The 14,348-nt window shown below is 37.4% G+C and overlaps 2 protein-coding genes across 4 annotated transcripts; one reads left to right on the plus strand and one right to left on the minus strand.

The window, feature by feature from the left end:
- The first annotated feature begins 18 nt into the window (after positions 1-18).
- On the plus strand, positions 19-8,116 carry nit2 (nitrilase family, member 2). The gene is made up of 10 exons (XM_066666403.1): positions 19-117; positions 714-832; positions 2,833-2,953; positions 3,042-3,130; positions 5,050-5,143; positions 5,223-5,297; positions 6,200-6,278; positions 6,567-6,665; positions 6,768-6,823; positions 7,173-8,116. Exons 1-10 carry the CDS (start codon positions 90-92, stop codon positions 7,265-7,267), a joined length of 855 nt encoding a protein of 284 aa, XP_066522500.1. The 5' UTR covers positions 19-89; the 3' UTR covers positions 7,268-8,116.
- A 666-nt stretch (positions 8,117-8,782) lies between these two features.
- On the minus strand, positions 8,783-13,183 carry LOC136692751 (uncharacterized). 3 transcript variants are annotated; one of them, XM_066666406.1, is made up of 4 exons: positions 12,535-13,183; positions 12,097-12,429; positions 9,364-9,435; positions 8,783-9,249 (listed from the first exon to the last, which is right to left on the minus strand). In XM_066666406.1, exons 1-4 carry the CDS (start codon positions 12,593-12,595, stop codon positions 9,164-9,166), a joined length of 552 nt encoding a protein of 183 aa, XP_066522503.1. In that variant the 5' UTR covers positions 12,596-13,183; the 3' UTR covers positions 8,783-9,163. The 3 variants fall into 3 exon arrangements, 2 of the variants coding, with proteins under 2 accessions (XP_066522503.1, XP_066522501.1); XR_010801977.1 differs by having other exon boundaries at positions 8,794-9,271; positions 9,364-9,507; XM_066666404.1 differs by having other exon boundaries at positions 8,798-9,249; positions 9,364-9,507.
- Positions 13,184-14,348: the final 1,165 nt, after the last annotated feature.

Below are 14,348 nucleotides of genomic sequence, written 5' to 3' on the forward strand. Positions count from 1 at the left end.
TTTATGTTGAAGCGAGCGGCCATAGAGCGCCGTGTCGTGGTTGTGTAGAAGTAAACAGTGAGTGCTGCTCTGTTGAAGGAGACACATTCATGTCTGGTATTTCAAAGGCAATGACAAGTAAGTGAATTCTTCTTTTAAATATTTATTATTATAGTATAATAATATTTATATAAGAGTTATATTACATGAGAAATTTACACTGTGTCTGTATTGTTGACTGAATTATTAATTATTTCACTGAGATATTTTACTTAGAAAAAAAACATCTGCAGTGAATCCCATTTTCAAATTGTCCATCTCTACTACCATACAGATGTACGCTGTAGCTCTATAGACTAGTCCATCTGTAGTTGTGCATACATTGTTAGCTCTCTTTGACCCAATCCTTCAGTGCTCTGCCCTGACCACTCGCTGTCCGCTTTGACACATGCTCCATCTTGCAGAAGTTAGACACAACACTGTTACTGCACACTTTGTGCTTTTCGTCCTTTGCTTCACACGTTGTGGTCGCAGGACACTGTAGGCTCAGTCAGGCAGTGCCCCTGATGTGCTAAAGGTGTTGAGGTCTTATCCAAGAACACACTTAGCTATATTCCTCCACTACATCATATACACCAGAGAGGGGGGGGTGCTCTCTAACACTAACTTTTAATATTTGTGTTGTTGAGTTGTTTTACCTAATTTCAGATCATTAATTAACTGATTTTTGTCAGAGTTTAGGCTGGCTGTGGTGCAGCTTCTGGTCACTAAGGTCAAAGCTGATAATCTACACCGAGCCTGTAGTCTAGTGAAGGAGGCAGCAGGCCAGGGAGCAAAGGTCGTGGTCCTGCCTGTAAGTATGAACTAGTAATAGAGTTTTATATTCATTATTTGTTTTTACAGTTGTTACAATCTTATTTTACAGGATTTCATCTTTTTATTTACATGTGAAATTCATGCAGTAATTTACAGTAAATCTATTTCTTCCCTATACTGTCTTTAAAAACTCCGAATACTTCAATTTTGATCGGCTAGTTTTTAGATATCTCAGATTTATAATTAATAAGCTTGAATAATTTGTTAAAACTAATTATAATAAAGCTGTCCAGCACACCCTTTGTTCTTGATTCAATTTCCAATTTAATATTATACAAATTATACCCACCCCACTTTGCTGGTGCCTCATAATTATTCATGAAAAGGCATTTTGGTGGCCCAGTGGCACAACAGGTTGTGTCGCTGTCACAGAGCTCCAGGGTCCTGGGCTTGTTGGTTTGAGTCCTACTCCATGTCTGTGAGGACTGTGTTTGGTGTGTTCTCCTTGTGTCTTCGTAGGTTTCCTCCAGGGGTTCTGGTTTCCTACCATGGTCCACAAATACAAGGTGGTAGGTGGATTGGCTACTCAAAAGTGTCCATAGGTGTGAGTGAATGTTTGTCTCCCTGTGAAAGATTGGAACCCCCTTCAGGGTGTGTCCCTGCCTTGCACCCAGTGATTCTGCGTAGGCTCTGGACCCACCGTGACCCTAAACTGGATAAGCGGTTATGGACAATGAATGAATAACTGAAAATACCTTTGAGGAGCATAAAGCATCTAGATATTTTAACTGCATTTGTCAGCTTGAATCATACAAATGTTTTTATCTACTGTGTTGGGAACTTCCCCACTGACACAATACATTTTTTTTAACTAATCAAAAACTACAAACCCTGAAGAAGAGTTTAGAAACAGTGGCCCTCAAGTTTAAGTTGAAGTTCAAGACGTTTATTGTCATTTCTGCAGTATACAGTGTTTACAGTATACAGTGAAACGAAATAGCGTTCCTTCAGGACCAAGGTGCTACATAAAACAATACACAACATTAAAGTGCAACTAGTGCAAAGCTAGTGCAAACATAAAACAGTGCACACACATTAAAGTGCAAAAGACATGGCTAAGAAAATACAAAACAATATATATACAATACAATACGATAATACAAGACAATACAAAAACCATAAGTACGAGGGGCTGAGGGAGAGAGACACTGCAATCCACTGTGACCGTTTCAAAGAAACATTCATTCATTCATTCATTATCTGGTCCAGAGCCTACATGGAATCATTGGGCGCAAGGTGGGAATACACCCTGGAGGGAGCGCCAGTCCTTCACAGGGCAACACACACTCACACATTCACTCACACCTATGGACACATTTGAGTCGCCAATCCACCTACCAATGTGTGTTTTTGGACCGTGGGAGGAAACCCAAGCACCCGGAGGAAACCCACGCGAAACTCCTCACAGAAAGTCACCCGGAGCGGGAATCGAACACACAACATCCAAGTCCCTGGAGCCGTGTGACTGCAACAGTACCGTGCCGCCCTTCAAAGAAACATAGGTTTTTAATTCAACATCTATAATTTTTCATCCTAATCAGGGTTGCAGTGGGTTCTGAGCTTACCCAGAATCATTGGACACAAGATAGAACAAACACTTGATAGTATGCCAGTCCGTTGTTTAATGTTAATAATTGTTTTTATGAAACTGAGGTTGATTTTTTAATAAGAGAAGGAAGAGACAATAATTAATCTGATTATTTTTGTTTTGTTTTGCAAAGCAGTTTTTTGTAGAAGAAAATTAATAAATGTTTTACAGTACAATCTGTATGCAGTGATCATAAATCATCCTGTAAGTTCCATGTAAGATGATTTTAGGTTAAATGTTCCCAAGGTTTTCCACTTATTGCCAAAAGAAACTATTAATATACTTGTAAATTGCTTTAATCTATTTATCCTTGTTAGAAATTCCTCTAGGATTTGATTTAGCAATATAGTGATTCTTACTTGTCATTTTCTTTTATTATGTCTCTGTAGGAGTGCTTCAATTCTCCATATGGAACAGGTTTTTTTGCAGAGTATGCTGAGAAAATCCCCGGAGAATCAGCCCAGGTTTTGTCAGAGGTAGCCAGGCAGTGTGGAATATACTTAGTAGGAGGTAAGATGTTTAAGTCTTGTATTTTTAAAAATCAGTGAATGATTCCACAGAGTAAAAGATGCATGTATATATGCCTTTCGATCTATAGGCTCCATTCCAGAGGAGGATGGTGGAAAACTTTTTAACACCTGCCCAGTTTTTGGTCCTGATGGTAAGCTACTGGTCAAACATAGAAAGGTTAGTGTGTTTTACAATATTAGACAATAGTGCTATGTAAAGTTATTCTGTAATAAACTATATTTTTCCAAGTAAACTTGTTCCTTCAAAATTTCAGTTATGTGTCTATGTATGAAAAAAAAAAGTAAATTAATGGATATTACTTCTTACTGTTATAGTCTCCAAACAATGCTGCCATTATATGACTTTATATGATTTTGTTTTTTCAAAGCACAGGCAGGATTGTCTCAAATTGCATCCCAGTCTATTTTTTCTCCCAGTTCTGAAATATCGCTATCCAAGCTTTCATATATTTTTGGGAGTTTAAGATATCATAGATATATCATATTATCTGTCTTGGAACCCGCTGTATCCAACTTAAGTCGCGATGGTTCTCCAAACTTTTCAAGCTGACCTAACTCTAAAGTAGAAAAAAGAGAGGGTTTATTAAATTTATAGTTAAATTTATAATTTATAATTATTGTTCTAGCTTCGGTTTCCTCCCACAGTCCAAAAACACACGTTGCAGGTGGATTGGCGACTCAAAAGTGTCCGTAGGTGTGAATGTGTGTCTGTGTTGCCCTGTGAAGGACTGGTTCCCCCTCCAGGGTGTATTCCCGCCTTGCGCCCAATGATTCCAGGTAGGCTCTGGACCCACCGCGGATAAGTGGTTACAGATAATGAATGAATGAATGAATGAACTATTGTTCTAGACTTTTCCATAAAGGAACATTTTGAAAAATAGTCCTCTTTTGTAATATAAATTTTGGGAGGGAGGCATCTTACTTTTGTGAGTATTATTCAGCATTAATGCTAATTTTCAGAGTAACTATTATCCTGGAATATATGAACATTTTCTAGTGTTTTTAGCATTAGAATTAGCATACAGCGATAAGATCATTGATACATTTGTCTCCAAAATAAAACTCCTTTTAAATTCCTCAAAGGATATGGCCACTTAAAGCTGAAACATATTTTGACCATACATTTGATCTAAAAGTAGCAGACCATAGGAAGGTAGAATTGTTTGCTGCACCCAGTATGTTTAAGTTGACGAGTATTATCAGAAGCAAGACTTCCCCTGATAAAGCCTTTTTGATCTGGACTAGTCATTTTCAAAACTGCTGTCTCAGGGCTACTGGCTCAGACATTGTATAACATCTTGAAGTCAGCATTTGTCAATGAGTTTGGATGGTGACTGACTCATTCCAAAGGGTCCTTTCCATCTGGTCCTTTGGTTTGATTTTGAGCAGGACAATGTTTAGGTGTCTAAGGAAAGGCCCATTTCCAATAGCTTAGTTTTGAGTAGGGACGTCCAATCCACAAATAACAAATTGGAGAATTAAAGTAATTTTTAAATGACTTGTTTATTTCCTCTGTTGGAGACACTACTCCAAGTTTGGTACATCTAATCACTGGCATAAACCTTTTAGCTCAGTGTGCTACACTCTGCATGACATTTATGATTGTTTATATCGAAAGCTTATTATATCTTGCTTCTTAACAAATCATTTTTCGTCCTTTTTAGATCCTTTTCCCCAATCTTACATTGTTCTTCAGGGTTAGGAGTCTTTTGTAGCTGGCTTTTATGTAGGGGGAGCTAAATCATATGACATTATTTCAAAAGAAACCCAAACAACTATCATATGTGAGACACTATTTTTGTTAAAACTCCATTATTTGTGCTGTGTTGTGTTAAAATGTTTTATTTTTAAGAAACATTCTTTTTTTGATTTTCCCTTAAGGGAAAATATTCTTAGTAAGAATATCATGGTTGTGATCCAAAAGATGTCTCAGCAAAATTACTACTGAATGTACCAAAGGCAGCACACACGAGCATATGCGAATGTAATCAATGCAAGAGTAATATTTACCAAATCATAGCTACTGCTTTAATGGGTGTTATTCCATTAAGTGTTGTCTGTACCACTTTCTTACAGATCCATCTATTTGACATTGATGTTCCAGGAAAAATACGTTTCCAGGAGTCTGAGACATTAAGTCCAGGAAGCAGCTTATCCATGTTTGAAACTCGTGAGTGTCCACTGCAGCTGATTCTATATGGTTATATTTCTTTAGGTTGGATTTAATTTCTCTTATTTTTCATCCACAGCGTTCTGTAAGGTTGGAGTTGGAATTTGCTATGATATACGCTTTGCAGAGCTTGCTCAGATTTATGCTAAGAAAGGTAGGTGTTGGATTGAGGTTGTTGAGAATGAATTAGACAGAGTCACGCATGTGTGAAGAGAGTAAGGATGTTGTATTTTAAAGTAGAGATGGAAAAGTTTACAGAGATGTTTCTTGGTCACGACTTGGTTACTCTCTCCCACTGTCAGTGGGAGCAAACACATATTATAGAAAATGTTATCACCCTCAATTGTTCCATAAACAACCCCCCCCCCCCAAGCACCAAGGTTATAAACTGATAATACACAGGCAGAGAAGAGACAAACAACTCTGAAAGAGTTCACAGTGACCTATAACAAAGTATAAGAGAATCAGAATAAAATATAGAATTAATATGAAATTAATCACTTTCCAACATAGGTTTTGTAAACGAAGTGCAATATTTGAGCAGTGATAATAAGTTATAAGAGAGTTTAGTACAGACTTGCACAATAACCAACCACAAACAGGAACTCATGGGAAATAAAATGGTATGCACTCAAATGTAACTTGGTTTCCGTTTGGTGTCCATCTCTATGCAGACGTACACAAAGTTGTATAATAACCAATAAGAAAGAATGCATCTGGCAAAATCCTAATAGCTGCGGCCAAATTAACTGAGTACATCAGGTTGGAATTAGATAATACCTTACTGTTGTATTAGCTGTGAAGTTGTCAAATTTGATTTAGCATTTAGTGGTGATAATGAGCCAAACAATGAGATTAGATAATGTTAATGTTGTGGATGTACAGATGATGTTTCTGTATATGAGAGTACACCTGTGACAGTTTTTGCATTTGACCAGGCTCATGTAGTGTGGCTGAGGCATGAATTGTGGATAAATTCGGTTTATAATAAACACTGCAACAGCTTGGCTTATAATCTTTATTTTCAAAAGTTTCCCTCTGTGTTGCTCTTTGTAGGTTGTCAGCTGTTGGTATTTCCCGGTGCCTTCAATATGACCACAGGTCCAGCCCACTGGGAGCTGCTGCAAAGGGCACGGTGAGTGCCTGTACTCTTGAATTAAAGTGATGGTTCAGCCAAAAAACTCATCCTCCTCTTATGCCTAATGTACTCAATCAGCTGAGCTGACACATGTTTTGCATTGACTCTATGATAATAATGTAACAAATAGAACCCTGTAGCTACAAGTTAATACTTTGCGAACTACATACCCACAGTATAAACTTGCCTCAAAATATAATATACATAAATTATTGACTTTACATCATTATGTTCATGTATTAATTCTTCTATATTTATGTTTGCCATTGTGTTTTGTTCTGGTAGGGCAGTGGATAACCAGGTCTATGTGGCTACTGCTTCACCAGCGAGGGATGAGACTGCCAGCTATGTGGCCTGGGGTCACAGCTCTGTGGTCAATCCCTGGTGAGAACTACTTATGTATTAACTGAGCAACATAAACATTGACACAGGTCACCATCGGCAGTGTTGGGTAGAATGAGCTGATTGTGTTCTGTACTTGTGCAGGGGTGAGGTAATCACAAAAGCAGGGTCAGAAGAGGCTGTTGTGTATGCAGACATTGGTGAGTTTCAGTTTTTGTTTAATATACATGGAAAATAAGTGAACTATTACTATCTGAGTTAATTACTAACTGAGTTAATTCCTGAAAGTTGAACTATATGTAACTGAATGCAATCAAATCCTCACAGCTTCTTGATATCAATTAATTTATAAAACACAGACATATATAAAATAGAGGTTTGTTATATCAGTGTCACAATTTCTGTAGCATCTAGAATGTATTGATTGAGGACTGTTGCCTTATATATAACATAACATATGACTATACAACTTAATTATAACGTATGCCCTGTTTTTATCTTAATTGAATATATTAATTCAATTATTGCTTTTCTTCCTGTATCTCCTAGACCTGCAATACTTGGCCGATGTTCGTCAGCAGATTCCAATCACAAAGCAGAGACGTAATGACATTTACAGCGTCGGTACAGTTCATGAGAGCTGAGCTGGGGTCAAGAAGAGTTTTAGCTCAATCAGCGAATATCTGAAATTTCACACATACATGGGAAAAGATTCTTTATGGTAATTTGTTACTCACAGAACATTAATTATTATTCATGCTGAAGTTAATTTAGAATGAAGTCATCAATTTTTATAAATAATGAAACTGTATGAGAATTAAATCTCCATCACTGGTGAAGCTTTGATATTTAATATTGAAAATGATTTTGTAAATCACATGTATAATAATAAAGATAATAGCTGCTTTGATTGACCATAGTATACATAGTAGGCCCTAATGTGTAAGTTTAAGGTGATAGCTCTTAGAAGACTCTTAGAAGAAAAAACCCATCTTGAAATTATGTATTTACATTCATTTGTGACAATAAAGGGCGGCACGGTGGCACAGCAGGTAGTGTCGCAGTCACACATTTCCAGGGACCTGGAGGTTATGGGTTCTAGTCCTGCTCCATATGGCTGTCTGTGAGGAGTTGGTGTGTTCTCCCCGTGTCTGCATGGGTTTCTTCCGGGTGCTCCGGTTTCCTCCCGCGGTCCAAAAACACACGTTGCTAGATGGTTTGGGGACTCAAAAATGTCCGTAGGTGTGAGTGTGTGAGTGAATATGCGAGTGTGTGTCACCCTGTGAAGGACTGGCGCCCCCTCCAGGGTGTGTTCCTGCCTTGCGTCCAGTGATTACGGGTAGGATCTGGACCCATCGCTACCCTGAATTGGAAAAGCGGTTACAGACAATGCAGACAATAACAAACATACTGCTTTAAGGGCTGTGTAACCATGGCAACATAGGCTGCATGCTGACTTGCTCCAGGACTGTTATAGTTTGGATTCACATCATTGATATGGACAACTTTCTGCTCCATTTCCTGCTCATATTTTCTAATGATCTTGAAATCAATAATGATTGAAGTAAAAACACATTAATCCTTGAATTAAAGGAAACTATTCTAACCTTTGGCTCCACTTAACAGAATAATGGTGTTTAATGAATAAATACTTAATAATAATGTTGAAATTGTGAAGTTGAGTTGAACTCTGAGTTGGCCTGTGTGCTGTTTGAGGCCTGAGAAAACTTCAGTTATGCTGAAGAAGCCCATAGTGTAGTCTAGCAGAATGCCTCAAATGCCTCACAGAATCTAAAACTCATTATCAAACCACTGGCTGGATCAAAGGGCAAGACCTGCAATAAACAGCTTTTGAAACTTTGCGGCCAGGTGCTGACCCAACCTTGCACAAGAAAGGGCATAAAAACGGATGTTCTGGGATGGTCACTCATGCCTGGATGCAAGACGACTCAGAATTAACAATTCTTTGGAATGAAGCCTATTCTCTTGATTTACTTGAAGTTACCACAATAAAAAGTGGTTCATTGCTGTAATGTTTGTTAGTTTTTGTGAAGCTAAAATTCCAAGAACCCTGTCTGAGTTTGGCATGCTTTGTGAGACAGACCCAATATTAAAATGCTTGGGGATACTGATGATACTGAGAGCAAAAAGACAAAAAAGACACACGGCAGTGAAAATGAGGAAAATTTAATTAAAAATAAAATGTGAAAAAGAACGTACCAGCTAAAAAATCAACAGTGATGCAGGATGGTGAACAGAGGCAAGCAAAATGATATAAATACCGATGTGAAAATATATCTGGGAACACTGACCCAAGAATGGTCTTTTTTTCCCTCAAGATAAATAAGTAATAATTCTGCACACTTTAACTCACACTTGTTAAAAGATTATCTGTTTAATGGATTATGAATAGAGTTCATTGTCCTAAGGTCAGTGGTTATTTTCTCTGAACATGGAACAAACAAAATGTCATAGCTACAGTTGCTTCACTAATATTTTAACATAGCATGATTACAGCATGTAGTGTACAATCATGGTGATCATATAATGCTGTATTTGGTTGGCTGTCTTTCCAAGTATTCTGTGTCCAGCATGATCATTTCTGTTTCCTCACAGTCTGAATCATCTGAAACACACACACACACACACTAATTCGGCAGAATAATACGTTTTAGAACAGTTCTTTTATGCAGTATATTGTCACATACCATATAACTGACTTTAAAGGAGACCTCATTACCTTCTTGTTTTTTTTTAGCCTGCTTGTCCCATTTCTTCTGGAAACACAGAGTAATTGTCACCAGCACAATCACTAACACACAAAGAATAATGCTAAGGATCCATATGAATGCAGTTTCACGCACAGGGGTGGACTCCGCACCAGCTGTCCCAAAACAGAATGATACACAGATTCAATCTATATTCCTTACAGACTTTAAATGAAAATGAAAGGAATTGCTGATTTGCTATAGCATAACACAATATGGTTACTGAATATAATATTTACTGAATAAAATAATTACTGAATTCAGATGTTTAGCCACATATATTGCTAACAGGTACAACATAGAAAAAAAGATATCGTTTGACCTCCATAGAAATACACTGGCATCTAAGCACCAAGGCGTTCATTGAAATGTGCATTTTGAAGATATTTGATGATGGGTGAGCAAAGTGCTCAAGGGGTCAAAGAGTTGAGAGTAGAATTTGGACACTACTTGCCTCATAGCACATCACTACTGTTTAAACACCATTCACTGTGGAGTGCAGCCAAGCCTAACAGTACAGTGTTTTTCTACAGTCTTTTACAGGCATATGTAGAAAGATAACTTATTATAATCTCTTCATGTGTGGATGCATTTCTGTGACCCATGTGTCTTTCATTATTTTCTGCTCTATATTTTACAAAACTGAAAATTATAAATAAAATGTCCCATAAAACCCAAACCAAGACACAGGACAGATCTGACTCTTTAGAACTTTAGGACCAGTGCATCTGCACACTTTTTTTTGTTGAACTTTAATATTACCTGAAAATAGTCAAATCTCTCGCCAGAAGACTAGAATGTGAGTGGTTTGCTCAATAATAAAAATAAAAGCTGTGACTGGATTTACTTATGTTACATAAAGACCAATAAGAATATTATCCAGAAATGTATTTCTGCACAAATTACTGGTTCCCAGAAATCTTCCTTTATGAAGTATGTATCATTGGTGACCAATTCAAAACATGTATCTCAATTTTTTGTGGATTTTTAGTTTTCTCCATCATTTGAACACAGCAGCAGTCCTTTATATTGTGTGAAAATTTCATGGCGAATCAACCAATAGAAATGCTCCAAAATTACTTAGAATAAAATCTTTTTATATTAACTTTCATTGAAAGTTAAGAAGGTTCTTCCTTCCCTGTATCTCCTTCTCCTATTTTAGGAGAGATATCTTTTTCATTGGACAGCGACCAAATTCATTCATTCATTGTCTGTAACTGCTTATCTAGTTAAAGACACCCCCACAGGTACACCCCCTAGACGGGGCACCAATCTATCACAGGGCACCACACACTAACACATTCACTCACACCTATGGACACTTTGGACAACTAATCGACCTACCAACATGTGTTTATGGACTGTGGGAGGAATCTGGAGCAGCCAAAAGAAGCCCATGCAAACACAGGGAGAACACACCAAACTCTTCACAGACAAGGCAGGACACTACCTGATGCTACCCTTGAGGTAAATATGACATCAGTTTAATAAATGTAATAATATCATAGGGCATAGCCTGGATGGTCCTGAGCCAACCCAAGCTGGACCAATGCCAACCAATTAACCATAGCCAATTACCTGCATGCATATTTACATATGTTGACATACTCCAGCTGCTTTTTTCAACTGCAGTGGGCATACGCAAACGAGAAGTGTAAAGGTGGTAGTAGGAAGATTGGGATTGGGGCGATAAGTTACACTGACAGGGTCACTAAACTTTAACTGGCACCATTGACATTTCTGCAAGATCTGACCCAGTTAAATGTAACTGCTGTTATTGTGAAATGTGTGCCAACTATATCTCACACAACCAACCTACTGAGTGCTGAAACATGTAAACTATTAAAAATCAAATCTAATTTATGTGTATAGCACTTTTTACAACTGATGTTGTCACAAAGTAGCTTCACAGAATTCCAGTAAAGACAAAGTTATGACATAAAATGTAAAAATGTAAAGAATGTAAAAATCCCCCAGGTGAGCAAGCCAGGGGCGACAGCGGCAAGAAAAATCTCCCTCAGAGCTGTCTCTGATGACTTACTAATCTTCCACTGAATCATGGCATACAGGGTTCCACACTGTCTCTAGATGAATCATAAGAACAAAACTCATGTTCGGTGCTTCATAAAATGGGTTTCTATTTCATGTGGTAAGATATGCCTGTGCAGCTGCTTTTACTTGCATTGAGATGATTTAGTTTTAATACGGTAGACAGTGAGTATGAAACAGATAGGAAATGTCTGGTGGGATAATTGCATAGAGGACAGTAACATGGAATGGGGCAGAGTGATTGACTTTGTAGTGACTGTCTTCACTTTGGGTTGCTGTCACTGGCTGATGTACCAGTGAACAGCAGGTTCAGGAAAACGCCCCATGACTGGCAGACCAATCCGGTTTCCTCTCCCTCCACCCCACCCTTCTCAGTAACACAGTGACAGTGAAATGAGCTGGGAAGTTTTTTCAGAAAAACACTGTGGTGAACCAATGCTATGAAAGCCTTATTTGAAACTATTAAATGCTCTAAACAATAACATTTTAATAAAAAATTGGCTTGATATAATTGCAAAGCTATTCCAAACTTCTGAATATTAGAAATCCATACAGCTTTATGTGGTAGAAGTACACCAAAAAATCCATGAATGATTGGTTTGACCATGGGTATAGAACATATGGCAACTTAAAATTAGCACGAATACTTGTATTACCTGCAACTGTGAGGCAGATTGTGCATATCAAAGCACTAGCTCCATGACCAGGAATGTATAGATGTAGACTGTAATTCTGGGCATCTGAGAAGCTTATGTTACTTAACACCATGGTGAAATTTCCAGTTTGTGCCAAGGAGGACATTGTTATCCCTGCACTGACATTGATAGAGATTCGATGCTCATGTTGCTCTGTCCACACAGCCTTGTACACCACATCTGGACCTTTTCTCCATTCAAGTGAGATGTTTACTGAGGTTAAATTCTCTGGTCCATTATAAAGACAGGGCAGAGAGACAGATTCCCCAAGTACTCCAACAGCACATGAATCAGCTAAATGCAAACAGAATGGTCATAATGTTAAATCAAATTAAATGAACAGAACTTCAGAGTATTCAACATAAACAAGAGGCTGTACATGTGAATTGCTTGACCTACCTTGATCTGTACAAAAACATAAAAAGCTCAGCACAAGCAACCTGAGCCACGTCTTCCTCATCTCTTGTACAGGATTAACTCGTGTAACACCCAACCCACATTTTTACAGTAATTGCAAAAGCAAAAACAGCCTGCCTTGGGGGATTACAGGCAATGTGCACAAACTTGTAGATTTTGGCAATCCCTTCAGAAGTGCAAGAATGAAGCTGTCCAGAGTAGATTCAAACAAAATATTCCAGTGTAGAACAACAAAAGGGATGTTGACCTTCAGTTTACAGAAGTGCACTGCTTGCAGTTAAGCAAAATTGGGAAAACATTACAGGCTACTGTGAGTTGTGCAGCAGTAGACTCATCACTGTTCAGTGCTGTCTACCTGTCACAGGTTCACCAGTCTTCACAGAGTAAAGCAGCTCACATCATTTGGTTATTGGTTTTAAAAGTGCAACACCAAACTAGGTACTAGTCTTTCTTCCTGCATATGTAAACTGATAAACAAAGCTGCTTTGTAGGGCGTAGTCCTACCACAACTGTATACACAGGCCCCACAGGAAAGGCACATTTTACAGGCTCAGACATTTGCATGCAGGAAATGTAGTTGGCATTACAGATAACACATCAGACTCTGTGGGACGAAAATAAAAACCCACAAAACAACAACAACATAAAATAAAACTAAAATGTGAACTTACGTTTATCCACAAACCATAAAATGTGTTTAGGGGCAAGATGATATCTACTGTTAGACCTACATTATTGTGCATTTATTTAATTTTTTGTTAACATTTTATTATATATATTTTAAATTAAATTAAATATTTTAATTATAAGAAAACTGATCAAGCCATCTAAGACAATAATGTTGAGCCCATTCTCATTATATTTTTTCTTTATATTTTTCTTCTTCATTAGTATTGATAGCTACACATCCTTTTATATAGACATCACTGAGTTGTCTTCTCATAATGGAAGAATAAACAGAAACACCTGTGGATATGTTTAGATAAGAAGCCAGATTATAGCCTGAGATTTTCTCAATGAGGAAGGCTTCAAGACTGTGGTCTACTAGGCCTTGTGGGTTTAGATCCATTTTTCTCTGTATATTTTTACAGTTCCTGAATATACATACATACATACATTTTCTTTTCCGCTTCTCCATTTCAGGGTCGCAGTTAGTTCCTTAATACAGGATTTCAAATTTATCAATTATTTGCCTTTTACATTCTTCTCAACTTCTTTGTGCAAATGTATTATTTTTTATATCGATATATGCAAATAATTATATCCTAAAGATAAATATCTTGTACTTAATGTCATTTTTCACTGGAAATTGAACAAACGAAGAATGAACTTATATATTTTCTATTACTATGTGAAAATGTGTGCTTTGAAAACTTGCTACACTGTACCATATAAACGCCACTTTGCATATCTTCTTCCCATTTGTAAATGAATGAATACACTACCTCATTGTTTTGTTATGCATCACACACACTGTCTGTTGATTTTATTTCATACCAAAGTAACTTGTGGATAGTGGATTTGGATATATTTGCTCGCAGATTATATGTACTAAATCTCACACAAAATTGACTCTTTAAATTGGATCTTCAGATCATTTTATCTTATGACATTTACATTTACATTTATGCATTTGGCAGACGCGTTTATCCAAAGCGACTTACAAAAGAGGATCTAACATTCGAACTACAGCACAAATTATACAAAGTACCTTACATTAAGTGCAATATGCCAGGAAGTAATAAGTGCATTAAAGATAGACATTCAGTGCAAAAGATACTCTCGGAAGAGCTGGG

The sequence above is a fragment of the Hoplias malabaricus genome, chromosome 3, assembly GCF_029633855.1.
Source record: "Hoplias malabaricus isolate fHopMal1 chromosome 3, fHopMal1.hap1, whole genome shotgun sequence".
NCBI classification, from domain to species: domain Eukaryota; kingdom Metazoa; phylum Chordata; class Actinopteri; order Characiformes; family Erythrinidae; genus Hoplias; species Hoplias malabaricus.

Coding starts and splice junctions, on each gene's coding strand:
- LOC136692751 (XM_066666404.1), bottom strand. CDS start 12,595: ATGAGGAAGACGTGGCTCAGGTTGCTTGTGCTGAGCTTTTTATGTTTT. Junction 9,508..12,096: donor AATCTGCCTCACAGTTGCAG/GTAATACAAGTA, acceptor GTTTTGGGACAG/CTGGTGCGGAGTCCACCCCT. Junction 9,250..9,363: donor GGCTAAAAAAAAACAAGAAG/GTAATGAGGTCT, acceptor TGTGTGTTTCAG/ATGATTCAGACTGTGAGGAA.
- nit2 (XM_066666403.1), top strand. CDS start 90: ATGTCTGGTATTTCAAAGGCAATGACAA. Junction 118..713: donor TATTTCAAAGGCAATGACAA/GTAAGTGAATTC, acceptor GATTTTTGTCAG/AGTTTAGGCTGGCTGTGGTG. Junction 6,824..7,172: donor TGTTGTGTATGCAGACATTG/GTGAGTTTCAGT, acceptor TGTATCTCCTAG/ACCTGCAATACTTGGCCGAT.